This window comes from Macrosteles quadrilineatus, unplaced genomic scaffold, assembly GCF_028750875.1.
Source record: "Macrosteles quadrilineatus isolate MER2022 unplaced genomic scaffold, UCM_ALF_1.0 Scaffold_5__1_contigs__length_97177068, whole genome shotgun sequence".
In the NCBI taxonomy this organism is placed as follows: Eukaryota; Metazoa; Arthropoda; class Insecta; order Hemiptera; family Cicadellidae; genus Macrosteles; species Macrosteles quadrilineatus.
Genome location: NW_026542598.1, coordinates 59,127,192 through 59,154,072, shown reverse-complemented (window position 1 = coordinate 59,154,072; position 26,881 = coordinate 59,127,192). Strand labels below are relative to the sequence as shown.

Genomic DNA, 26,881 nt, shown 5'->3' with positions numbered 1-26,881 from the left:
CAAGAATATCCATTTTTCATACCTCCCTCCTGCATTTCAACTACTTTTTAAATTAAGATAATAGACCACAAAGATGGTGGTGTGGTTTTTGATTTGATTTGATTTGACACAAACTTATGGCCACTTCAGCACAAAATAACCATATTTCTGTTGTATGTAGTTAGGTACTTATTGATGGTCTTGTAAAACTTAGTTTTCGTCTTGTGTAAACTAACACAGCAATTACACACTACACAACACAACAATTACGGCAACTAACAGGGTAATAAATTGGTGTATCTGAACCACCTGTCAGTTTTAAGATTTGCAAATTATACTTTTTGCCAGAGATCATCCTACTGCACTCTGGGCACTTGCGTTCTGTTGATCATTACTGACAGTTTTGTCTGGTGTGTTTCAGCCATGAGCGAGCAGTAGACATGGAGGTGCCCAACAGCCCTGACAAGACCTCCAACACTCCCGTCACCACCCTCAAGGTACATCTGCCCAACGGAACCTTCAACGTGGTCAAATATGGCGAAGCCATCGACATCAAGGTATGTCTCAAGTCAACGGTTTCCGTCAATAACAAAAGTTGCTTTGACAGTTATAAAGTATTGGTTGCAATGGCTCAGCAATGCAAAACATTTATTTTTAATGTAAAAGAGTTGGACCATCTTGATCAGTTCCTATTGTTTGTGCAAAGTGGGGCAAAAACCATTTGGTTGAAACATCTTTGTTTTAAAAAGACGATTAAGTAGGATTCTGATGAGTTCTAGTTTTAAAAAGAAGATTAAGTAGGATTCTGATGAGTTCTACTAATCTTTCTGTTGAAAACATTTTCAATTGAACTTATGTACTTACAGCTTTCAGCACTTTTTTTGCTTATCGTCTAAATGGTTGTGATTTTCCACTAAAATATTCACAGTTTTCAATACTAATACTAATATATTAAACATCCTTAAACACAAGTATTTTTAAAGCTTATACAATATGAATAAAAAAAAAAAAAATAAAAATAAAAAAAAACACTGAAATAATTTGCATAGTATTTGATCTTTAGTGAACAGTGGTTGGGTTACCCACATAGTCCATTCCTGGAGCTATAGAATACAGTCCATTCCACCTATAGATTTGTGGATTAACACTCCTTTCTAGCCTACTGCTTTTAAAACGGACAAGGTTGTTGAAAATGTCCAACTAGCCTATGTTCTTGAACTAAACTATCATACACGTTGGTCTTCCATGTCTACATGTAAAAACTAACTTAAAATGATTTTAAAAATTAAATTTAAACAATACTGATAAACCCCCAGTTTATAACCAGTTCAAAATCAGGCTGTAAAAGATCTAAAGCTGTTGCGAACATTTGTTATAACTAATTGATGAAAAACAAGTTCTACAGCATTTCACCAGAAGATTTCTGGACCTAAAATGTTGTTAAACTGGTTATAGTCTAATCAACTACATGATAAATATCTGCTAATGAATACACCTCTAAAACTTGTCTTCTGACTTAAGATAACTGAAAGACCGAATGCTAAAAATATAACGTTAGGGGGGTTACAAATACTTTAGAGGTTTAAAAAACTCCAGCTTCACTGTAAAATAACAAGCATCAAACAACTTCATTAAAAACCTCTTTGCAAGTCAAGGCCCCAAACTCTTGTCCTCGTTTACTTGTAAAGCTTCTGTTATTAAACTTTTGAAAACCTGTGGAAAACTCTCTCACAATTAATAACACTAAATTTGACATTTTCTCATAAAAAATCTAATGTATCCAACATTCTTTACTAGCTTTTGTAGTGTTAAACATATGTTGAAGCAAAGAAATTTTCATTAATAATATGTGTTTAAGATTGTCATTTCAATATTTTGTAAAAATTACACATGTATTAGAGCTTTTTGCTATTTAATATAATATATGTTGCCCTTAAACATGCTTAAATCAACTTAAAACTATCGATTGATTGAATTGCTTGTAGAATATAATTCAACACATTGTATATACAATTGTAAACCCTATATGCCCTTTAAAACTCAAAGCTGCAAATATTGTTTTTTTATCAAACAGGACTTGTTTTATTCAGGCTCACAATTCTTGCAAGTAATTCTTAATTTTTTCTTATATTAGTGATACAGAGATATTAATAAAAAGATTAAAATTATTTTGTAGTCAGATTTGTTGGTTTTACCACAGAAGGGGCTTGGAATTTTTTTATATGTAGGCATATAAGTTGAAAGGTTAAATCCTCAATGTTGAAAACAGAAAATAATCAAAGCCGGCTTTAGGTAGTGCAGGGCCCAGTGCATACAATCAGAGCAGTGTTCCTCACTACCAAAAAAGTAGTGCCAGAACTATAATGACTAACACAAATCCCAATAAATTACTGTATATTACTATTTATACTCCCCCCTTTTCTTTTTTCATAATAGATACGATTAATATAACATTTACAGACTTAAAACATTTCTTTAAATTTTGTACCAAGCGCAGGGCCCCCGTGTTTGGTCACACATTTTGTAGGTGGCTTGGTTTCTCTGAACCACACAGCGTTATTGTGTGATCCGTGATTTGTGATATTCTGGAATCATGCGGTGTGTGATAAAAAAATTAGTGTTTTTTTATTTTCTTTAACCCCACCCTTGCAGCGTGTGATTATATTTTCGCTATGGACAACATAGATGTCAGACTCGTTGCAGTAGCTTTGCTGTTGGAGGAAGAGGAAAATGTAGAAAATGTACTCGTGAATTTAGTAAATGAAGAGCCTTCTCACTCGTTATTAACAGGGAGGAAGAAGGGTCTTTTAGAGTTCTGATCACCAGAAATCTGTTGAACAATGAAACTAATTTTAAGGAATACTTGAGGCTTTCAACTCTGTTGTTTTATGTGGTGTAAAGTTGTATCCAGGAAGAAATGTCATCAACTGCCACAAACAAAATAAAACAACCTATTTCACCATTTCAAAAGTTGTGCTTGATGTTATAAATTGCCAAACATTCTCCTTGATACCATTGTTCTTGTAGTTCTTGTGGGTGAATTTATATAGCACTAAACATTTTCATCAAGCTTAGCAGTAAAACCCTTGTTCTATTTCATAGTTACAGTTTAAGGCCGGCTCTTAAGTTAAGTTTACCTTAGGCTGGCTCTTAAAATAATACAGATATTTTCACTTTATGGTTGTGATTATATTAGATTTTTGATACATTGTGTATTGTGTTGTGCAGGGTATCATCTCTACTGTCACCAGCAGGCTGGCCACAGAGCCTCGGGCTTACCAGCAGTGCTACGCCATGCGGCTACATCACCCGGCTACAGGGGAGATGCACTGGATACACCAGGACACCACCATGGCTCAGGTACTGACTATGACATTGGGATGAGACTACCCAACCTTAGCTTGTTGTCTAGCCGGTCCAATTTCTGTTTATTTGCACAGAGCGACTAAGGTTTATCACATACGCTTGAGGAGAGAATTGTCTTCACTACTCAAACCATCCAAAATGCTGTAATTAAGTAAGGACTAAAGTAAGGGTTATCTAGAACAGTGATGGATGAAATAAGGAACAAGACGTTGGTCTCAGATTTGAACTAGCTCGATTGGCTGCGACAGGAGCTTGTTGGAGATCTTAATTTAGGGATAGTTCTCGTTAATTATTCATTTATATTCTCAACAATCTATTCCTGATTTTTAAGTAGAGTTTTGGTTGGTAGAGTAATGGTTTTGGGATAGGAATCATGTGCTATTATGTGATCTGCAATATTAAGTAGGATGTCCGCTGCAATATTTGTGAACAAACACTAATCGTTATTATTACTAAGAATATGATTCATAAGAAACAATATTACAATAACAACAACAAAATAGTTGTAGTTGGTAACAATTATTTAATATTATTTTTGATGGTCTTATTTTTGACAAACTATTCTGCTTGTTCGCAGGTGCAGGAGAGGTTTGAGAAGATTCACCCCATGAATGAGTGGCATTTTGAACTTAGGATAAGATATTTACCTCTAAACCTTAACCAAATGTATGAAAAAGACAAAGTCACATTCTACTTTTATTATGATCAGGTAAGAACCAATTTACATTTTATTTATGTTATGGTTTGTTGATGTTCTTTTTTACTTCAGCTTGTAGATTAAGTGTTTATTTTATTTATTGTACATATTTATGTGCAAATAGATTATGATTTTATTATTTATCGATAAGACACCAGTTACTGCTATTAAAATTCCATCTAATGGGGGTTTTTGTGTCAATAATTGATTGATTTTGATCCCATAAGTTCTAGCCATATTCTACAACAATCTGTGACAAGGCAGCTACGCCTATGTTGCTATGTCATACATTGTTTCTCTGCTGTTTACCTTGAGTCAGACTTTGCAATTGTTCCCGGTAATCTCTATTGATATTTAAATCACTCATATCCGTTTGTGTTTCAATATCTGACTTGTGTAGACGATTAGTGTAAGATTAGCATACACCAGTCATTCCATACGTAATAAATCATTTATGGGATTTTTTTGGAACATTGACCATTTTTGTGTGATGATTATTGTTTAAACTTCATTAAACCAATATTGATGTAATTTGTTAACTGTAGGTGCGGAACGACTACCTGAACAGTGAAGTAGGCGCTAGGATAGACCAAGACACAGCTGTACAGTTGTGTTGTCTGGAGATTAGGAACTACTTTAAGGATATGCCTCAAATCGCACTAGATAAGAAGTCCAACCTTGAGTATCTGGAGAAAGAGGTAACACCAAAACTTACAATCTTTTCAATTATATTTCATTGTAAGAATGTTTTGAATACTTAATATATATACCGGGTGTCCCAAAAAGAATGGATCAAAAGTAAACTTACATGAACACTGTAGTCTTAAAGATAAAAATTAAAATTTATATACATTTTATTTCTTTAGTCTTTCCTAACATGATTTCACCGCCTAACCTCTACATGTTCTCCGTTGTTCGCTCGGAGAAAGTCAAGGCGGTTTTCAAGCTCAGACCACACATTTGATCCATTCTTTTTGGGACACGGTGTATAATAATAATAATATAATAATTAATCGGCAATAGAAATGAACAGTATTTATGCAATAGTTTTACTTTATAAAGTATATATATCACTTTAAGGACCGCTCTAATTTTAATGTAATATAATATTTAACCCTTTTCTATAATTTACCTTTAATACTTATTAGTCAAAATATGCTGCAGGGTGCTGCAAGGTAAAATAAATATCCAAACATTGCAATATAATTTGTAAACCAAAAGGCAATGAATTAATTTGATTAATTACAGCTCATGAATAAGTCATAAAGTGGTCATACAGTTTTAGAAATTGCTCTTCAGATACTGTTGGTTATTTTTTCAGAATTATATAAAAAAAATCCAATCAGAGGTCTTTTCTTCTTGAAGATAAATGTTATGATCACAATTCTTTTGAATAGCTATCAACAGTAGGCCTACTGTTTTTGTATCTATAAACAACTTTGTATATGTTCATACGTCCATAAAATAGTTGATGATTCATGTACTTTGATCATGAGTTCATGAGCTTGCAACACAATAACATTTAAAATAGTTAGCTGGTGAATTATTCAGTTTTGACTTTAATGTGTGTCTTGTGTGATAGAATTTAACAGTTAAAATATGGGTTTTCACAAAAATATTTGTCACATGTAAGACATTCTGCAGGTGGGACTACACAAGTTCGTCCCCAAGCCTGTACTGGAGGCATCCAAACCGAAGACGCTACGGAAGGCGATCCAAGCGCAGTTCAAGCGAGTGGCTCAACTGTCCGAGGCTGACTGCATGTTCCGCTTCTTTGACCTGCTGCGGACACAATACAACTACCATCATGAACGGTTTACCTGCGCCCTCGGGGTAGGTTCATTGACTAGTAGAATAAATGTGAGGCGATTGTTCTAGTGTTATGAGCGAGGGACTTCTGTTCTACAGTTGTGACTTTAAGTTCTATCAAACCAATTAATTTAGGTATTGTGAAAAGTGAAACGCCATGATCTAGGTCACCTTCAGCTTTCAGTTCACTTGTTAGAATACAATGCAGGATAGGAAGAAAAGATGAAGACTGGAATTGAATAACCAGGCAATAACTTTCTCTCTATTTGATAACTCTTGTCTAAAAGCTGTTGATAACCTTTTTAGCTGACAAGAATAGTATTTGCATGGAAGTGCATGGAAAATAACTATAATAAAACTGATGTTATTTTAGGGACTGTCACAAAAGTGAACATTATTTGATATTTTCATATTTTTGTAGTATAATTTTGCAAGGAAACTTTTTGTGTTATAAGTTGTTAGGTTATAAAGGTTTTGATACCTCTCAGAAATTGTATTACTAGTCAAAGATACAACCTTGATTGTGAATTTGAGTTGATTTGGTAACATAGTGGTTTGTTTATACAAAGGTATGTCATCACTGCTTTTACGAGTATGCCAATACCAAGCCAATCTCCATCTTTTATTTTATTGGTATTTTTTTTAAATTGATTCTGTAGGCTTATTTGTCAAATGAGGCTAAAACCTAAACTCATAGAGGGGAAAAACTCGTAATAATTTGAACTTTTTAACTTCTTTGATCAAAATAAAGCTGTGTATTATGTATCCTTGCAAATTATTATAATGCAATGTTTTTGTTACATAAGAAATTATTCCGGACATTTTACATTAGGATTAAACTAGAAAAGTTTTTATGTCAATTCTTATAATAAGATTTTTTCAGTCGGGATGGTCGATCCCAGTGGAGATAGTGATTGGACCAGACCTCGGCATCTCATACATGACACCTCGGGCACCAGGATCAGTGGTGAGTTTGTTATTGATGCCATCGCAATTAATATAGGGTATGGCCTTTTGGTAAATAATACTAGCCAACTAATCCTTATTAAGTCACATTTTAAAAACAAATGCAAGCGCTGTCTTGCTATTATGTTCTGAAATGGATCCAATGCCCTGTATTTAATCCTGAATTTATTTTTAAGATGTGTGTTGAATAAAGTGATTAACCTTGTGATTAAAAGAAAAATACCATTTCCTTCACAACTAAGTTCAAAACCGGACAGTTTCATCCAGTTCAAACCATAAAAATCTTCTGACTTTTTCTCAGTACTGAACTTACTGATCACAAGGGGACCACAATATTAACTCAGCTACCCGACTTTATTTGTTTCCAATCGGCTAATTATATTCTACATATCTATTGATTACTGTGGCCTCTGTTGCAGCCAACCAAGATGGCAGAGTTCTCGTCAGTGCTGGGTATACAGACTCTAGTCAGTGACTGTGACACTCACCGCAAGGCCATGCTACAGTTGAGAGTGGCTGGAGCTGCGGAGACACTCACCATCACCTGTCCCTCGGCCACGGACGCTGAGAGTTTGGCGGACCTAGTGGACGGCTACTGCCGGCTGCATCATGGCTCAAGCACCTCCATGTGGAACAGGAAAGGTGGGTGTCTAGCGGAGAATGTAGACAATGGAAATAACGTAACCTCTTATAGTGTGTGTTAAAAGAGAGGTAACAGCTGCCATGAATATATTTAGTTGTAATGATTCTGTTATTTGAAAGTGTGTAAGATGAATACCTGACGCATATAGCACCATGGACTGAAGCGCATCTCTAGAACAAGAAAGGTGGGTGAAGGGGGTTAATGTAAAAATCTTGCAAGATAGATAGGTGAATAAAAAAGGCTGCGCCGAACCATAAGTAGCCCTGTGCCAACAGGATTGTTAGGTTGTTTAAACTCAACCCTATTTTTAACCCTAACATAATGTGAACTGGATTCTATCAATATTTATTTATGAGTAGTCCAATAACCTTTGTATTTTTTTACAAGCTGCCATTTGGAAACGATTTCCCTGTCCATGTGCTTCGGCAAAAGGTTTGTTATAATTATGAATTGAGATTAGCAGATTTGATCACTGAATCACGAAAAATAGGTATAATACACATTCATTATAAGAAGTTGACAACAACTTAGAAAATTGTGTGTTCTATTAGAATTGTGTGTATAATATTAGAAGACAAATTATTATCGTTCATTTAGGCTAATTCAAAGAAATATTTCTAATAAAACACCTATTTATTTAATAAAATTTCATTTGATATAAGAAAAATATGCTATTTGCATGTAAATTAAAAAAATGTCTTATTACTTAAGAAGTTGAATTGAAAATTGGTTGATGAAAATTAGAATAGGGATAAAAAAGCTGTAACTGACTCATCTGCACATTTGCATGGTTTCCACAGGAGGAATGTTCTATTCCACATGTATTTTATCCATGCTATAATCACTTCACTGTCTTCTGATTATGAATACGAGGTATATTACTATTTTCATTTTCCTTTATCCTATTTACAGAATCGGCGAGGCATAGAAAGGAAGAGGCTGATCGCAACGGCACACTGTTGTCTGAGGATTATGCTGAGATTGTTGATGAAGAGGGAGACTATTCTACACCTGCAAGTAAGAGTGTAAATGTGTTGTTTGTTATTATACACTTCCTCCAATAGACCACTTGGTGAGTGCAGTGATTTAACACTGCCTCCAAAACATCAGTTATTATTTCTGAATTGATTAAACCTTTTGGTCTCTATTTTTGAGCCTAAAATGAAAGGCCTGCCTGGCCAAAATCCATTGACTTTTAATATATCTTTTCCGTAATGTAAATGCTTTACGAAGTGTATTGTTGGATGGCATATATGGTTACATTTGTATGTTGTATTGCAGCCAAGGACTATGAACTGACCAGGGTGCAGGTGGAGCTGGCAGAGATCATTGGTGAGGGCCAGTTTGGTGATGTACACAAAGGCACGTGCAAGGTCAGAGACAACGTAGTGCCTGTGGCTGTCAAGACTTGTAAGGCGGACGCTGACATGGCTACTGCGGAGAAGTTCCTCGAGGAGGCTTGTAAGTAAATAGGATCAACCTGTCGAATCTTGGTTTGTGGGAGATGATTGTGTTGTTGAATTGACAAAAAAGCTAGTTGAAGTTTTTGATTTGTTGCTGCAATAAATTTTCGGAGAAAGAGCTACAATTTGATTGTCAATTGTGAATTGTTGGTCATTGGTCATATCTTAAAGGCCATGATTTAATTTGGATGTGAATTTGGAAGTATACTCTCTAAAAACTAGTTATACTAGTTAAAAGTATGAGCTGTCAAACTCATTGCTGTTGCAACTCTTAAAGTTGAAATAAATAATATCTTTGATACATGGTTTATAGTGTATAACTGATTAAATGGAAGTATATAATTTTCTCAGGACTAATATGTCTACCTAGTTTATTGTCAACACCACCCATAAAAAAGTTGACTATTATTTGTTTATGTAGAATAGTATTTAATTTTTTTTTTGGACTAGTATGGGTATTTTTATCACTTTATTCAATTGCTAAACAGCCCAAGTGTAGGCTACTTTAAAATAATAAAAAAATAACAAAACAAAATTAACTGTGAAAAGAATGAAATGCCCTGTGTAGCTTCTTTATTGATCAAGACCAGCTGAATACTTTGTCAGGATAATGTACTAAACACTACACAAGAAAAGATGTACTGGGTCTAGTTTGAAATGTTATTAATCCTTTTTCCAAGATAAAATCATTTATCTTTATCAACATTATCTTATAAACAAGCGTGATAACCAACTGACTGCCCATTTTAAGTTAATTATTAGAGGATAAATTGATAAATAATAAAATATCACTGCTATTACCAACTATCTCCTAAATAGACTACAGTAGAACTCCGATTATCCGAATCAATTGGGACCAGACCCCATTCGGATAATCAAAAATTCAGATAATCGGAGTTTTACAGGAATTCCGGGAATTTCCAAGAAAAATCCTCATTTCCGGTACTAAATGAATTTTTAATTAATAATAAATGAAATCAGAACATTTTTACAGTATACAATGCTCTTAGCACAAGTGTTCTAAACTTGTTCTTAATAACAATTCTTTGATATTTTCCAAACCTTATTATTACTGTAGCTTTACATTATTAAAATTGTTGAAATAAGCGATTCGGATAATCGGCGATTCGGTTAATTGGAGTTCGGATAATTGGAGTTCTACTGTATCTCTAAAAAAGGTAACCATAACCTCTTCCACTTGTTCTTGACACATTTATGACTTATTTTTGACAGCTCTTTTTGTACCAATACCAGTCTGTTCTGATTCAGGCATATCATCCACATGGAAGTATTTTCTCAGTATTTAAACAAATTTTACCCTCCCTATCTACCTTACTAACTTTGTGCAGATTTGATTTTCTCATTAAACAAACCAACAGTTATATGAATGTTGTATGATTTGCAGACATCATGCAGCAGTTTGAGCATCCACACATCATCAGATTGATAGGTGTGTGTTCAGACTCTCCTATCTGGATAGTGATGGAGCTGGCCAAGCTGGGAGAGCTGAGGGCCTACCTGCAGAGTAACAAACCTCGGCTAGACCTGGCCACTCTAATACTGTATACATTCCAACTGAGCACGGCCCTGTCCTACCTGGAGAGCAAGAAGTTTGTCCACCGGTAAGTATTATGTTTGGTTTTATAAAGAGATAGACGTAATTGTACTTTTAGTTTGGGATAGAACAGGATTTTTAATACCTTCCTGATTTTTGGGACGGAAACGGGATAGGATTTTTTTTCCTGGGCAAAAGGAAAACTCCCCTTCGGCAAGCGGATTACCACTCAATTTTTTTATAACCTAAGTTGAGTTTTTAAGTTAAGATATATTTACCAGTAGTAAACAGTATTGGCTATATTAATGACACATTTTGTAATATGTAACCAGCACATCACCTGCCCTCGTGGGAGATAATTTGAGTTTGAAAATGTCTTAAACACATTGAATAGCACTAAACAAACAGTTTGTTTGTAACATTTGTTTTTGAGACTAAAGGGAAGCAGTGCATGTGTGAGTCATTTGCAAGTAGCTGAACTATATAAAATTCAAACCAAAATAATTCTGAACTAGGTAGTGTTTAAATCTGGCTAATTAAACCAAACCAGCTTCCGTTAGAGATTCCACCCAACCCACAGTTCAAATGTTTATGGATTTTAAAAAATTTTCTAGTAGATAATATATATTTTTAATTGATTTAAGAATTTATTTGAATGTACCTCAAGAACTTTTTCCATGTTTATCCTACATTTTGTGTGATGCAGGGACATTGCTGCTCGTAACGTGTTGGTGTCGTCACATACCTGTGTCAAGCTGGCAGACTTTGGTCTGTCGCGATGGGTGGAGGACCAGAGCTTCTACCAGGCGTCCAAGGGCAAGTTACCCATCAAGTGGATGTCCCCGGAGTCCATCAACTTCCGAAGGTTCACAGCAGCTAGCGACGTCTGGATGTTTGGTGAGAGATCTGATTTGATAATTTCATTTTCAAGAGTTGTTAGCCTCCGGATTAGGTTTGAATATTTATAATGGTTTAAATACCTGCATTCAGCAATCCAAAATGTTGCTTGTGGCAACTATAGTTTCAATTCACAGGGAATCATCTTCAGGCCGTACAAGGCGTCGTTATTCATGTCCGTATATAAAGGTCGTCATTTAATAAATAAGTACATAGAACACATGAAAACGCACATTGATAGACGGACATTTAACATTAAAAATACCGAGTACTCGGAGACACGAGACAGGTGACGCGACCGGGTGGAAGTTGTAGCTTGAACTGGTGGTCAGCGGTCAACATGGATGATCACTGCCGGCTCGCATTCATTCCTTCTCTCCTCCTCCCCCATCCAGTATTTTTACTGCGGTGTTATAAATGGAATTCGATTGGAATGAGAGTTTGTCATTTAAAACATTTTGACCATCTGTTTTGACTGCCTTGTATATTTCAAATTCTTCATAAGTGTTAATGGTTGATCGGTCTTGGAAGCGATGTAAAATGTTCATGTTACTATTTATGTTTACGTAATTGTGGTTAAGTGAAATTAAATGGCCGGGGAAATTTGAGGTTTAGGGGCCTGTAGTCTTCTTGGGGATATGTTCTCTGAAACTCTTTTTGAAAGAGCGTGAAGTCTGTGCGATGTAGTATTTTGGGCAATCGCTACAATTTAATTTGTAAACCCCAGACTTGTCATAAACAGTGGAATCCGTTTGTTGCCGTTATTTCAATAAGGATCCAAGCTTGTTTGTAGTTCTGAATGATACTGTTATATTATTTCTGGTCATTATATTTTTTTAAAGTGTGGCTTAATGACGAACCATATTTAGCTGAGATATAATGTTTCTGATTAGAAGCCTTAGAGGTTTTATTTAAGTGTTTATAAATTAAATTGTCTATTAAACAGCTATTGAAACCATTTGCAACCGCTATGTATTTTATTGTGTTGACTTCTTTATAATCATTATCACTCATTGGTACTGAGAGCAACCTGTGAACAGAACTGTTGTATGCGGCAATCTAATGTGAATAAGGGTGGTGTGAGATTTGATAAAATTTAAATTTGGATATTTCACAGGTTTTTAAATAGTTTTATAAACATTTCATAGGTATAAAACAAGTTAAAAACATGTTTTACGTAATCATTCATAATTAAGTGTCTTAATCAATTTCAGTTGTGCTATTTGTAGTTTTTTGCTGTTTTGGTTCATATTCGATGAAGCTGGGTGTGATATTAAATCCCTACTTAATTAACCTGGCAAAATACGTTTAAAAATTAATTAATAGAATATTTTTATTAATTAATTAAAAAAAATTAATTTCTAAATTAATTTTTAATTTTTTAATTAAATTTATTTTTAAAGTAGGTATCATTATTTTAAATAATTTTGAGTAACCTAAGAATTTGCCCTGGTACTTTATATACACAGTATAATGATATTTCTTCCTAAAAAGATTATCAAAGAAAAACAACTAGTACTTTAAAAACACATAGGCCTATTAGAACAACAGAAAAACTGCAGTAAAAAAATAGTATTGTTATGTTGCAACTATCTATTTCATTTGAGATAATATCTTTCTTTTTAGCCTTTAGAGTTCATGTACACAATTTAAGTTTTGCATGAAAACCAATTACATGGGCAGATTTTAGAGCGTCTTTGTTCCTCAGGTGTCTGCATGTGGGAGATCCTGATGTATGGTGTGAAGCCGTTCATGGGTGTGAAGAACAACGATGTGATTGGCAAGATAGAGAATGGAGAACGACTGGCGCTGCCACCCAGCTGTCCCCCCAGACTGTACAGCCTCATGTCCCAGTGCTGGGCCTACGAGCCTAGCAAACGACCCAGCTTCCGGGACATCAAGGAGACTCTCAAGTATGTTGGCTTTTCTACCTTACAGTAGTGTTGATTATGAGATTGGTCATATTGGTTTGATATAATCAGGCTTGCCTTGATATGTTGTCTGATGAGTGGAAACGTGGTAAGAAATGTGTAAACTTTCACCTTATAGTAAAGCCAGTTGTCGTAAACCCACCTTCTGGTGTTTCAATGTTAAATTTGTTTCATTGATGGTCTGGATTTTTGGTTAGGGTGTACGACGTCTATCGTACAGTCACCCATAAAACTGTAGCTATGTGGTGAAAACGTCATGACCTTGTGGGTAAGCTGTAGGTCTGCCTAAGTTTTTCAGGAGAGGAGAATTCCTCCCTTTCTTAAGACCAATGTGTATCATATGTCATGTTTAAGGTAATTGTTTAAGGAAAAACCATTTGTATTAGTTCAACCTATGCTTGCATTTGAGGTTTTTGAACATACCTTCAAAGTACATCCTCCCACAGAAAATAAATCGGCAAAAATTACCAAAAAGTGTTAACTTCAGTGACACATAATGCTTGAGTTCTATTGCTGCTTTGCCGCTATATTGCTAACACAGACTTCCACAAGTAAATAGTTCTCTTTTAAGTTTATCCTCAGTGGTGTAACAATTCTTTAATCTAACATTAACTTGTGTTTACAGTGAAATTCTGTTGGAAGAGAGGGATCAGCAACAGGAAACTATGAGGAGAGAAAACAGAAGAGTTCAGGCAATGTCTTGGGGTGAGTTGTGTTGTTAGTTTTTAAGTCCAAATTTCCTTAGTTATCATCATAAAATAATTTACTTAGGCTATGCTGTAAATAAATAAATTTAATTTTAAAAGTAATTGCACCATTGATCAATAAAATGTGACAGAATAATGATGAATGTAACCTGGGATTAACATAAAACCTAATTAATTAATTTAATTATTCTCTATTATCATCTTTCCTTCTTCAATTTATTGTTTGTGGTTGGTTTTCTGTATAAATTTTACATTTAGTTTTTAGGAAAATGTATACAACAACCAAATTAACTAAAGAAAAAGCCCATACTGGTGCTCAACCGATCATCTTTTTTGTTGTGTTAGGGACCTGCTTGATAAAGGATATCAATTTTAATATTATTTGTAAGCAACATAATTTTAATATCAATTTGAGTGTTTAAACATCATCTTATTGAAGTGTGAAGGTAAGTAGTTACAGTACACTCTCGATTGTCTAAGCCCCGGTTATCCAAGGTTGTTTTAGGTCCAAATATGTATATTTTTTTAATTTTCGGTTAGAAAAAAAGAATTGCGTTATTAATGCATGTTTCTGTTACAAAAAAATTGCCATTAATTTGTGATTTTGTTCAAAATAATACTTGAAAAATTCATAACACAAGTTTAATTTTTATGTATGTCTTATCTGAAATAACTTACAAAATGAAAATGACACAGTACCAGTTTGGCCCCCAGCCGCGAGCTGGACCTCATCTGTAGAACGTAAAAAATAGCAGTGGCATTTACCTATGAGATTGCCTTTTTCACTCTTTGTCATTAAGATGTTTTGATGATATTTTATTACATATGTATTTTAGTAGATTTTTATATATTTTAGTAAATATGTAAAATCACATATTTTACAAACATTTGACTTCCTAATGTGGTACCGTACCATAACCCATAAATTCAGCTATCCCCGTGTTATCTGAGATTCTCAGTGACCGAGGTAATTTCAGTCCCAACAACCTCAGTTAATTGGAAGTGTAACTGTACAACTGTGCCATAAATATTTGCTTAAAATCTACAAATGTTTGTTCAGTACTATTACAATACACGTACAATCGTTTATGAAACAACACATTCACTTTTATGTGTAGCTGGAAAGGTCAATTATCATTATCAAACAATTATCAATTATTTAAATGGGAATTGAATTTAAATTATTTAAATTCAATTAATAAATGGGGACGCCACTCTAGATATATTATCATATAAACATATTAATCCTTGTAACACTTGTTGCAGGGTCTAATGGCTCAGATGACCCACCACCGCCCAAGCCATCACGCTACCCGGGGGTCAGTGACTCTCTCTCTACCGCCTCCACAGCCGTGGTCGGGGCGGAACCCTCCGTCTCCACCTACATCGTCGCTCAAAACCCTGAGGTGCTTGTCCATCTGCTCAAAGAGAACGAAGCTCGCGGTCTCAATCCGTCCGTGTACACCACTCCCGCATCGGCATTCAACACTCTTGCGGTAGATTTCCAAATGATCAAGTCGGACGAATCCGACAGCACTCTTTCCGCTGGCAATTCTGTCTCGACTCATAGCTTGAATAACGATCCGCCTCGGAAAAACTCTCTAACCCAGGCTTCTTCTGATATCACCGAGTCCTATCCTTCATCTATGAATAAGTCTTTGCCTCGCAATTTCGGTGGCAGGAGTAGCAAGCCGGTGTTGGTCAGTGTGGGTAGGAAGGTCACGGGGTCTTCAGAGGATGTGGGCTCCAGTAAGGAGGATCTTGCTAGACCTGCAGGAGCTCTGGAGAGGGTGATGGTTTTCTCGGAATGGGCGTGCTGTTTTGTAGTTTTGTCATTCCAGCTTCACTAAATTTCTCTGGCTGTTGCATGATCGTTGCGTTTGAAAATACATATTTTGTAAATATATTTCCGACTGAAAAAACCCACTGCATGTGTCTAGTTTACGTTTGGAATGATTTATATTTAATCCACTGCGATCTGTATTGGTCATGTTTTGAGAAATGTGATCCGCAATCACTATATTTTATTCGATCCGATAATTACCTAGTGCAATTGAACTTAAAGATCATCATATTTGTAAGGCCTCTAAGAAGCTATTTTAGCATTTAATGAAATCTAAAATTAGTTCTTTGGTAAAGTATATTTAATGAGTTTATGTGACAGTAAACTATTGTTTTAACAAATATAAAAAAATATAAAAATTTAATTTCAAGCATTTTGAGGGTGTATTGTAAAAGCTAAAAAGTAAAAATGTCGGTATTAATATTCTATATAAGTTTCTATCTCTTACAATCTTTTGGAATGATTTATCTGTTTGAATTAAATTAAATCTCTTTGCACTGTGCATGCATTCACTGTAAATACTGTCTTGATAGTGAATTTTGAATTATGTAGTTGATATAGTTGCACCAACGCATGACACATTATTTAATTAATTTTCTTATTTTGAAAACTTATTTGACCACAAACATTAATTTATCTACACTATCAGTTTACTTTTTACTACAAATTCCAAACTGATATTAAATTTTATCATATTCTTTTGTCTGTATTCAGTTTTGGAAGTTTGATTATCATTTTTAGGTTTTATACAGTTGATTTATAAAAATAGGTTTTTGTCTAAAATAATGTAAAAATTTATATATTTTCCTTATAAAAATATCAATCATCTATATATTTATACTATAAATTCCATTTCGTATATTTTTTTATGTATACAAATATACAGTACACTATTACATTCTCCTTAAGGTCAATTAATGTTTACAAGTGGTTTAATAACCTATAAATTTACTGTTTTGTTAATTAATGATTAGCATTTTGTGTATTTTTTTATTGATGAATTTTTACACAATTTTAACCAATTATGCACGTGATATGTGACTATAATTGTCAGTTACTTCATTGATATGTTATATATACCGATTTAATGAGGAAAATTCTAATTCAAATTCTTGAAGCTGAGATTACATTAAATTTTTTTTTTTAATTTATTGATTTTCTTATAAATTTATTTTTTCCCTAAATGCTAATAGTAGTGGTATAGCCTACACAGATTACTTTAAATTGACCCTAGATCATATAAACTAGCTCGATAACTACTATCTTTCATATACAGGGACTGTGAATTTATGAGTGAAAAAAAAAATGTTTTAGAAGTAGGCTAAGGTAAAATGCAATGCCTCTCTTAATAAAGGGATTACTATGGACTATGCATTGCATTTATATAATTCTTTAAACAATTTTGCTATAAGTCATCAAGGTTTTAACTTCATTATAAATTATTGTTTAACATCGATGTTCTGCAAATTGTTTGTTAACAAGGGTTTATTAAGGGGGAAAAAATCTTCAATAGTTTTAATCCTGAGACTTAGAAATGAAGTACACTTGATCAATATATAAATCCAATAGGTCTGTCTCTGTACATGTGTCAAGTTAATTGACAGTAGCTTATTCATGTTTGCTGATTGTAACCGTTGATGTTTGCCCATGTAGCCGCTGTACGGAGACAGCCTGCTGAACCACACACAAGACACAGACCACTACATAGAGACTGAACAACAGCTGTTAGAGAGGAGACTTAAACAACAGCTAAGAGAATCACAGGAAGACAGCAAGTGGCTACAGGAGGAGGAGACACAGCTGGTATGTACAAGAAAACTGTTCAATTATTGCTATTATTGTGTTTTAGAACGATACAAAAAACCGTTTCACGACTTTGAATCAATTGAGAAATAGGTTTGTTAGCTGTTATTTAAATATCACCTTGATTAGAGTTTCCCAAAGCATTGTCTGTCCCTTTCTCAACTTAAAAGTCGGCTCCTACAGATTCTAGTTTTTTAGAGTCAAAGAGAAGAAATGATGTTCAGTAGTCTCATTTGAAAAACAATTTACAGGATGGAAAGCTTGAGTCCTCATGGTGAGTTGTCTAAGGGCTAGGAAATTCCCCAGGAAGCTCTTATCAAGGGGACATTTAAATTTATCAGAATTGCAGGTATTTGGTTAAGTCATACAGGTTTTCCAGAGGAATGCTAAAAGCCAAGTAGCTCACACATATTAGACTGTAAGGACTGTGTTTTACATACCCTAAGTTAACATTAGTTGGAATAGAAAGGATAGAAAACATATTAAACTTTTGACAAAAGTTATGCAAAATTTTTTCTGTGGTTTAAAAAAATTTTCAGATAACATCTTGTTTCTATCATGTAAAGTGTTTGTACGTTCCTAAATTCAAATGCTTGGGTCGAGTTTGACAAAATGCGTAGATTCTTTTTTCCAATTTTAACTAACTTTCCTACTTTGTACTGTTCCTTGTAAATACTACAAGTACAACGTACACGGGTGTCCACTTAAAAAATTCTTTTTTATGTATAAGCATTTTCATTACGTGAGGTAAAACTATAACCACTATCCATTTGGTTGAATCTTCAACCAATACCTTGAGCTCAAAGGGTTTCAAAGAAAAAAATCTGACAATAAGCTAGCAAAACGCCTTGGTCCAAACTGTTACCAACACTAGTGCCGGATTAAAATTTTTTCAGGGTTTTGTAGTGAGTGATTTCTGGTTTGTTTGTTACAGAAGAAGAGGTTGTCTATAGCTCCGAGTCTATCAGATACAGAGTCCCTGGAAGGAGAAATATCACCCCCTCCCCCTGCACCGTCCACAGCCACCCGTAGTGACTCCCTGGACAGCCGAGGTAGCGGCAGTTTAGCAGCTGGATCTGATGAGAGGATAGTCATCGTCAAGGTGAGGGAGTTGTGTACAGTTAAATAGCAAGAAGAGTGTAAATAACAAAAGTCCAAAGGGAAAGTTACCCTTCAACCATTCTCTCACCCACACTGTTCATTGTTACTGTCACCATTGTTCTAGACTAGTCCTAGTTTACTGTGGAGTTTGATAAACTGTGTGCACAAACAGTGACGTCATTGTACACCTTTGTCCCTTGAAAGTTAAGTTACTTCACTGAATAATTTGGACTTTTTTATTTAAAGTTACACTTTAATTAAGTTGATTAGTTTTGTTTTAGTTAAGTGAACAGTTAAGCATAGTAAGTAAACAAAGTTATTCCTTGTGTACATTGAAATAAAAAACTACAAGTTTTAAAAAGACTGGACAAAGTGGAAATTGTGTATAAATTGTCATTTTAATATGGTGTTGGTAAAGCAACAATTAGTGATTGGAAAAAAATCACAAATAATTTTTTATACTAATGTTCTTATTGGAACTGTCTACTAGCAATGAGACCAACTCAAGCATCAATGATATCAGACCCCTTAACACGTTCGCGCCAGGAGCTAGGAACGTTCCGAAACGTCGCTGTTCATTGTTGTTTAACGTTACAATGGATCAGCCAGCTCGTCACAAGCGTACTATATTTCTTTGCAGCTCGTGGGGACGTACTTTTCTGACAATAAAAAATATAGTTTCCCAAAATCACCACCAGGGTCGTTTAGAACAGGGCTTTGTCCCAACTCTTTCCTGCTAGATAGCGACACTACTTTACCGACTGCAACCTGGGTATTGCTGCTATCTATCAGAATCACTTAGTCTTAGTACTATGTCCAAAGCCTGTTTTATTGCAGAACATTGCCATCCAGTATAACTACTGTTGTTTTTACTGTAATTCAGTGTATCGGCAGCAATGTTTACGCAGCGGCGAGCGTTAGTTCAGCTCCTGGCGCCGTTCCAGCATCTATCGGTCAGCAGCGAACATGTTAATCTCCATCCTTTAACAACTTGGCACTAAACCCTTCTTTTTTCACAGAAAATGGAACCGACACCGACGGCAGATCTGGACAGGACGAATGACAGAGTGTATGACTGTACAACATGCGTGGTCAAGGCTGTCATGGCTCTTTCTCAAGGTAGGTTTTTGTCCTTAAGTAAGTCTTGAGGTGTTAAAATGAAGATGTATTGATGTCAATTTTTTTTTCATATGTTTATCTTAAGTACAGATAGTGTTGTGGTAGTTTTGATGTTGAAGTATTTATCAATTGTGATATTTTGGCAGGTGTTCAGGCAAGTCTAGCGTCCCAGTACCTAGATCTGGTCAGGAAGGTGGGGATTGAGTTAAAGGCTCTGCTACAGAGTGTAGACTGTTTGGTGCCTCTGTTTCCAGCGTCCGCTCACAAAGAGGTGAGTTGTACAGAACTTCTTTACTTTGTAACTGTAAAAGCCGTTTGAAAAGAGCACAAACAAAATGCTAATAGAATGTAGATCATTCAAATGATTGTGATAGTCATTTAAATTTTCAAAGCTTTTTTTTCAAAACTTTAATCAGTTGCAAAGCACAACTGTAACTGTACTATAGAAAACTAATCAAGCAAAATAACCAAACTTAACTTAAAAATCTTAAACTTAAAAAACTTAAAAAATAAGAAATGTATAAACAAGGTTCAAGGCTCAACAAGGTTAACTTTTGACGTAAATGTAAATATGTCTGTGATGCGTTACATGTTGTGTGTTGCAGGTGGAGATGGCTCATCAGGTGTTGGCCAAGGACATGTCAGAACTTGTCAACACCATGAAGCTTGCCCAGCAGTACAGCTCCACTACCCTGGATAACACATACCGCAAGTGAGTAGTTACCACTTACTTTACTTTTATTAGCACAGTTTTGTTGTGTTCAATAACAATTGTGTTTTATTTCACTACTAGCTTGTCAAAACAAAAAGTGTTTTTCGGAAAAGTAAGTAGTTAAAGTAAAGTCTTAATTTCTGACTCAAAAGATGTGCTTTAGGCACCTGCACTTGTTTGTATTTTCTGATTATTTTAGTCCACTGTATAGTACACGGTTTGTCAACTCTGTGTACCTGCATTCCTGTTGCTAGTGTCTGGTCGCAGAACAAACAAATACCTTGGGCTAGGTGGACGTTACTAATTTAATGATTTTACATGTTCATAATGGTTTTTATTATTCTACTTTCCGTCTATCCTACCTTCCCGCTGAAAATTAAGATTGTACAATCTAAACTCTACCGCATGTGTAACCTAAAAAACAACCCTTGCTAAAGTTAACATAGTACAACTTAACACAACTGTTTTTATATGATTCAAGAACAGTGTTTTGATTGTAAATAAAAGTAAAAAAATTACAAATAAATAAATAATTTAAGAAAAAATATGTAAAATATCTAATTTGACTTCAACAGAAATAGCAATATTATTTTGTATTTGGGAAATAAGACCGTTTTTCCTCATACATCTCAAAATGTTACAGTACTTTATAAGGTACATGTTTTACTGTATTATCACTCCAACTCCATTGTTAGTTTTAAGAGAAAACATAACAGTACAGAACTTGTATGTTTGTATGAGGTGAATGAAACATTACAAACACAAGTAAGAAAATGAACAAAGAGGTCTTGAGTAAAAATGTCATCTTACCAATGGCTTCGTCCAGATAAGAGAAATCTTTCATTTGTCTGGGGTTAGGGATTATCAGATTTTAGATTAAAATCCTCCTTTTGTTTATAAAGTTCCACTCTGGCAGCGAAATTACTATGTAATCTCTCTTTTTACTTAATTTTAAGTCCGATCTTCAAGTTTTTATTGGTTTTATAATATAATTAATAAATATAATTTGTGTGTAAAAAATATAAAGATTTTTAGAATTGTTCACGTGACAAAAGTAGCCCAGTTTATGAGTTTATACAAAAAATGCAGCAGTTTTTGTTTAACTTTAAACTGGGTAGTAAATTATTTGTAAGCATAGTTTAAATTAATCTATTTTTCCCCTACTTGTAATTTTTCTCATAACCTTTTTTGGTAAAAAGTGTCCAAACCAATTTATATTTCAGGGAAATGTCTTGTAGCTGGTAAAAGAGATTTTTTTTTACGAAGGAGGTCAACTAGTTTATCTTGAAAATTAAAGCTTATTAGATGAATTCGATAAATTTAATAGAAAGAAAATTATAGACTAATATTTTGTTATAGACAAAATATTATTCAAAACCCTAAAAGCTAATTCAACACTTTTGAAAAGGTGGAGTAGAAAGTAGAAACTATGCAATATACTCTAGGTGGAACTATTTAGAAAGATTAACAATATACTTCCTATCTGAAAAATCCAATTCTAGTGCAACTGTTGCTGCCTTAATTTACTTAGTTATGCTACCCAAACTCTATCTCTAAATTTCTCTACTCTATTAATATATCAACATTATCTCCAATAGATATTTCATCATACTAAATTGTCCTACAACAACTTTTTTCTATACAAGATCAACGTAGGTCATGACCACAATTTTTTGTCATAATGCAAAATTGTCTAAGCTGATTAACTCATAAAAGTAAAACTTCGTATATTGTTTACCTTTGCAGATTGGTTCCCAAAATGGTTTCAATCTAGTTTTTCTTTGAAATCATGTTTTAGCCCCTGAGCTGTGATATAATTAAAACTAGGTATTTACCTTTGTCTACACTACAGCTCAAGCTGTCGTAACCTTTGTTACGGTCATTTTGGCACTATAATGCCATCATCAGACGTAGAAATTCAGCTGGAGTAGCCTCGTCATAGTCAAAAAACACAACACAAACTACATTTAGCATTTAACAAATATACCAAAATTATTGTAATTGTAAATTCATTATTGTTAATTGTAATTTTTGTATATTCGTTAAATGATAAATAATGTAGTTTGTGTTGTTTTTTTCGACTATGATGACGCTACTCCAGCTGAATTTCTATGTACCTTTTGATGGCAATATAATGCGGAAACGGCCGTAACGAAGGTTACGACAAATTGAGCTGTAGTCAAAGGTACCTAGTTTTTCTATTAAATACTAACAGCTATGGTACCAAACTGCCACAACCAACACCGTGTTGTTTGTTTCAGAGCAATGTTGTCTGCCGCCCATGTACTGGCAATGGACGCCAAGAACCTCTTAGATGTTGTAGACTCAATCCGCATGAGACATCCCAACGTAGACGCTCTGATCTGCACCCCACTGCCCCCTACCACGGCACCCCTCGACAGTTAGCCACCCCTCCACTAGACAGCTTACACCAAATACAGCTCACCCTCTCAAGACTTCTATCATATTGCGATTTGATATTACTGTAATTACTTTACTTTGTAAATCGGTATCTATTATTTAAGCGTTATACATATTTATTATATAGTGATATTTTATTTAATGTACATTTTATAGCGCTTTTTCGTATTTGTTAGAGATCAATGAAACAATGCAATGTGGGGATTTGAAAAATTGTAAAGGCTTTTGTATAGTGTGCGATGTTTAAAGGCTAGTTTCCGCTTGAAATATCGTTCCGGTGAAGTTAACCTTTGTACAGTTTAGGTCATATCAGTGACGTTTGGTAGCTCGGTGTTTGCTGGCGATTTGCTTACAGTAGATCCGCTTAGCAATATCAGCTGTATATATGTACTATTCACGTTAGATTTAAGGTACATCCTACCAAAAATAGGTTATAGAGATTGTTATTTTAAGAAATGATAACTATAATTTTTTACAAATAATTAGTTTTACATTGTGTAAAGTTAGTTCTGCTATTTATACATACCACTTTTTGAGATAAAGCACGTTTTGTTTTTTACCTAGACTAAAAGAGTACTAAAATAGAGGTTCTATTGTCTGTTTGAACAGTCGTTTGTGAAATGGTCTGTAATATTTATTCTATGTCAGTAATGTAGATTCCTGCTTGCATTATCACGTTTCAAAGTATTTATTGCATTTTTCACTTTATTATGATAGGATGATAAAATTTGTAATCTTTAAGTATATTTATTATTTTCAATCATTAAGGTTTTTGTATTCAATATAATTTGCCTGTGAAAAATCAGAAAATCATAGCACATTACGAAGCGCTAATTTGTAGTCCTTTTAATTGAAACTCTTGTTTCCATTTGTGAAAGAGACACACTTGGCTACTTTATTGTTAAGAGGTTAAAGGCTAGTCTTTCAAGTCTGATTGTACGCAATATAATTTACAAACTAGGCTAAAGCTCCATCTTATCCATGATCTATAGTATTAATCTTCCAAGGCTGTACCCGATATTCCATAGAGATTAATTAAGTGATACAAATTTTTGTAATTTGCATTTACGTTAAAAATAATTTTCTTTTAATTAATTGTATTTATTTTTTTATAATTTGACAAGGTTGGTATTTTTTTATTTTGGGTGCTTCATTTTTTACCAGTAACAAAGTAAGTTGTGTGATTTTTGTGAATTGTAAAATAAATTAGACTTGTATCTGTGAATGTGATTGTTCTTGTACTCATTTCATTTAAAGAGTTTCATCAAGTAAACGTTAAATAAATTTCCAACTTGATAAAGATTGTTTTTATTTTGTATCTCCAAAATCAAGGGGCAAAGCATTTTGTTTGGTTCATTCACTGTGCTGAAACATCAGGTCATTAAAGTAGCTAAAAGATATAACTAACAAATTTTAAGCTAAGCTGAGATAAGTTTTCATGTCTTCAGCATAAGGGTGATGAATCTATGGTTGTAACCTTTGTTTGATACATTCAGAGCCGGCTGTAGCCATGTGCGAAACGTGCAGCTGCACAGGGCACCCCTGCGCTTAGTGAAAAAAATTAATATGTCAGTTAATTTTACGTCAATTATGAAGAAAGTAAAAGGGGAGAGAATACTAAAATAATACATTGAGACTTTTGTAAGTTGAGTATAGGAAGTTGGGATACTACTTTTTTGGTTATAAGAGGCCCTGCTTTTGATATTTGCATTGGGTCTCGCACCACCCAAGGACAGTTCCAATAGCAGTTATACTTTCACTGCATCAAAACATCAAACCATCAAAGTATTTAAATGTTTCCTACTGAAAATTTGTTCATACAGAAAAAAGTATACTAAAAACAAGAATGGGTCTTATCACAACCTTATTCATAGCTTTTCTCTGAATGGTCGATGCAACTAGGTGTTTCAACCAATGAACCAATGATGAGCGTTTGCTGCAAATGAGGACCATCTGATTCTTAAGCTTGGATCAGTGTGATAATCAATGATCTCTTAGGGTAGATTTGGATCAGTAATTAGCATTGATGAATCTGTCAAATACAAACGTGTACTTTGATTTGCAATGCAAGATGCCTGTTGTAATGCATGATGCCTCACATATGAATATCCAAATTTACAACTGGTGTCATACACATATTGTAAAAAAATAGGTTCTCTCAATTTGCTTTTTTACCATGCAAAAACAAATTGCACCAAGACAAGCTCACGATTTTCTGAAACATTTATGTTCCTTATTAGCTTTATATAGACAATACTTTAATGAAAAGTCATAAAGAGAAACTTCCCTGAAAAGTATTAGGTTTTCGGGGAAGTTTCTCATCTAGACCTTTCATTCAAGTAGGTATGCTGTTTAAGTATGTGAGACTAAATAAATAAATAAATAAATAAATAAATAAATAAATAAATAAATAAATAAATAAATAAATAAATAAATAAATAAATAAATAAATAAATAAATAAATAAATAAATAAATAAATAATAAATAAATAATAAATAAATAAATAAATAAAAAGGCCTTTATTTACAAGCGAGTTTCATATAAATGATTTTCAAACTTACTCAAGTCAAACTAAAACTAAAATAACCTAATATATACATAAATAAAATATACAAAATAGCTACAAAGAAAAAACATTTACAATTTACATTTGTTTTTCTGCATTGCGGCCCTGAATGAGCTATACAATTTGGAGATCTTTATGTCCTGAGGGAGGCCATTATACAACTGCGGGCCAAAATAAGAAAATGACCTTCTTCCAACCTCAAGCCTCACTTTAGGAAAGTGAAGCCTCTCGCTGAGGTACTGAGGCTCTCCCAGCGTAAGCACTTTGTGGACCAGGCAGCAGGTCAGCCTCCTGCACATTTCATCCATTGGGATGAGCTTTGCAGCATCTCGGAAGGAGGACACGTTGTCAAAGAGGTTAAGGCCAAAAATGAACCTTATAGCAGAGTTTTAAATTCTTTGAACTCTTGCCATATCCTCCTTAGAGATGCTGTTTCCATATGCAGGAAAGCAATATGTAAAGGCTGGGAGGACCAAGGACCGCATGAGTTGCATCTTGGAATATTCTGGCAGTAGAGTTTTAAATCTGCTAAGACCTCTCAGTCTACCCACTGCACGTTGAACTGCAGATGTGACATGGTCAGAAAAAGAGACGTCTTTGTCAAGTACAACACCAAGTGTGTTGACAGTGTCGCAAACAGACAATCTCATGCCATCAAAGGTGACTTCTACAGCAGATTTACTCAATTCCTGCATCATAATGTTTGGCCCAGTATGCATGACTACACACTTGTCAACATTCAATCCAAGGCCATTCATGACAGACCATTGAAAAATGCTGTGCAAATCAGCATTGATGAGCCGGATTGCTTCTGATGTCTTGTCTGGCTTGTATGACAAGTGTAGTTGGCAGTCATCAGCATACAAGTGTGCTGTACAATATTCTACACTTCTGGACAAGTCAGACGTGTACAAATTGAACAGCACAGGTCCTAAACAACTACCTTGAGGAACACCACGCAATTTGCAAAGCGGATCTGATGTCTCACTCCCAATTTTGGTAACCTGCAGTCGGGACTCCAAATAGGACCGAAACCAACAAACAACTTTTTCACTACAGCCATAGCACTTCATTTTGGCCAATAACAATTCATGATCAATAGAGTCAAATGCTTGGGAATAATCTAGAATAGCTAACGTGCTGTATAGGCCTTTATCTTTGGCATCGAATAGATCCGCAAACATATTAGTCAGTGCAGTACAAGTACTGTGGTTTTTTCTAAACCCTGACTGTAGCTTAGGCAATATATCAAAGTCATCTAGAAATTAACTAATTTGTTTAGTTACTATCTTTTCCATTATT

At 34.4% G+C, this 26,881-nt stretch overlaps 1 protein-coding gene across 9 annotated transcripts in view; it reads left to right on the top strand.

Annotated features, from left to right (window-relative positions):
• Positions 1-24,296, top strand: part of LOC128994684 (focal adhesion kinase 1-like) — a 101,184-nt gene extending 76,888 nt beyond the window's left edge. For 5 of the 9 annotated variants that reach the window (XM_054419404.1, XM_054419402.1, XM_054419401.1 and 2 more), the window contains 21 exons: positions 401-536; positions 3,208-3,339; positions 3,923-4,054; positions 4,588-4,740; positions 5,687-5,875; positions 6,735-6,818; positions 7,237-7,459; positions 7,848-7,892; positions 8,373-8,477; positions 8,742-8,921; positions 10,329-10,545; positions 11,185-11,375; positions 13,084-13,288; positions 13,932-14,011; positions 15,280-15,803; positions 17,510-17,659; positions 18,594-18,761; positions 19,780-19,879; positions 20,026-20,150; positions 20,485-20,591; positions 22,853-24,296. In XM_054419404.1, coding sequence (XP_054275379.1) covers positions 420-536; positions 3,208-3,339; positions 3,923-4,054; positions 4,588-4,740; positions 5,687-5,875; positions 6,735-6,818; positions 7,237-7,459; positions 7,848-7,892; positions 8,373-8,477; positions 8,742-8,921; positions 10,329-10,545; positions 11,185-11,375; positions 13,084-13,288; positions 13,932-14,011; positions 15,280-15,803; positions 17,510-17,659; positions 18,594-18,761; positions 19,780-19,879; positions 20,026-20,150; positions 20,485-20,591; positions 22,853-22,997 — 3,372 coding nt within the window. In that variant the 5' untranslated portion in view covers positions 401-419 and the 3' untranslated portion in view covers positions 22,998-24,296. The remainder of the gene's footprint in view (positions 1-400; positions 537-3,207; positions 3,340-3,922; positions 4,055-4,587; positions 4,741-5,686; positions 5,876-6,734; positions 6,819-7,236; positions 7,460-7,847; positions 7,893-8,372; positions 8,478-8,741; positions 8,922-10,328; positions 10,546-11,184; positions 11,376-13,083; positions 13,289-13,931; positions 14,012-15,279; positions 15,804-17,509; positions 17,660-18,593; positions 18,762-19,779; positions 19,880-20,025; positions 20,151-20,484; positions 20,592-22,852) is intronic. The other 4 variants (XM_054419407.1, XM_054419406.1, XM_054419400.1 and 1 more) reach the window with 4 other exon arrangements.
• Positions 24,297-26,881: the final 2,585 nt, after the last annotated feature.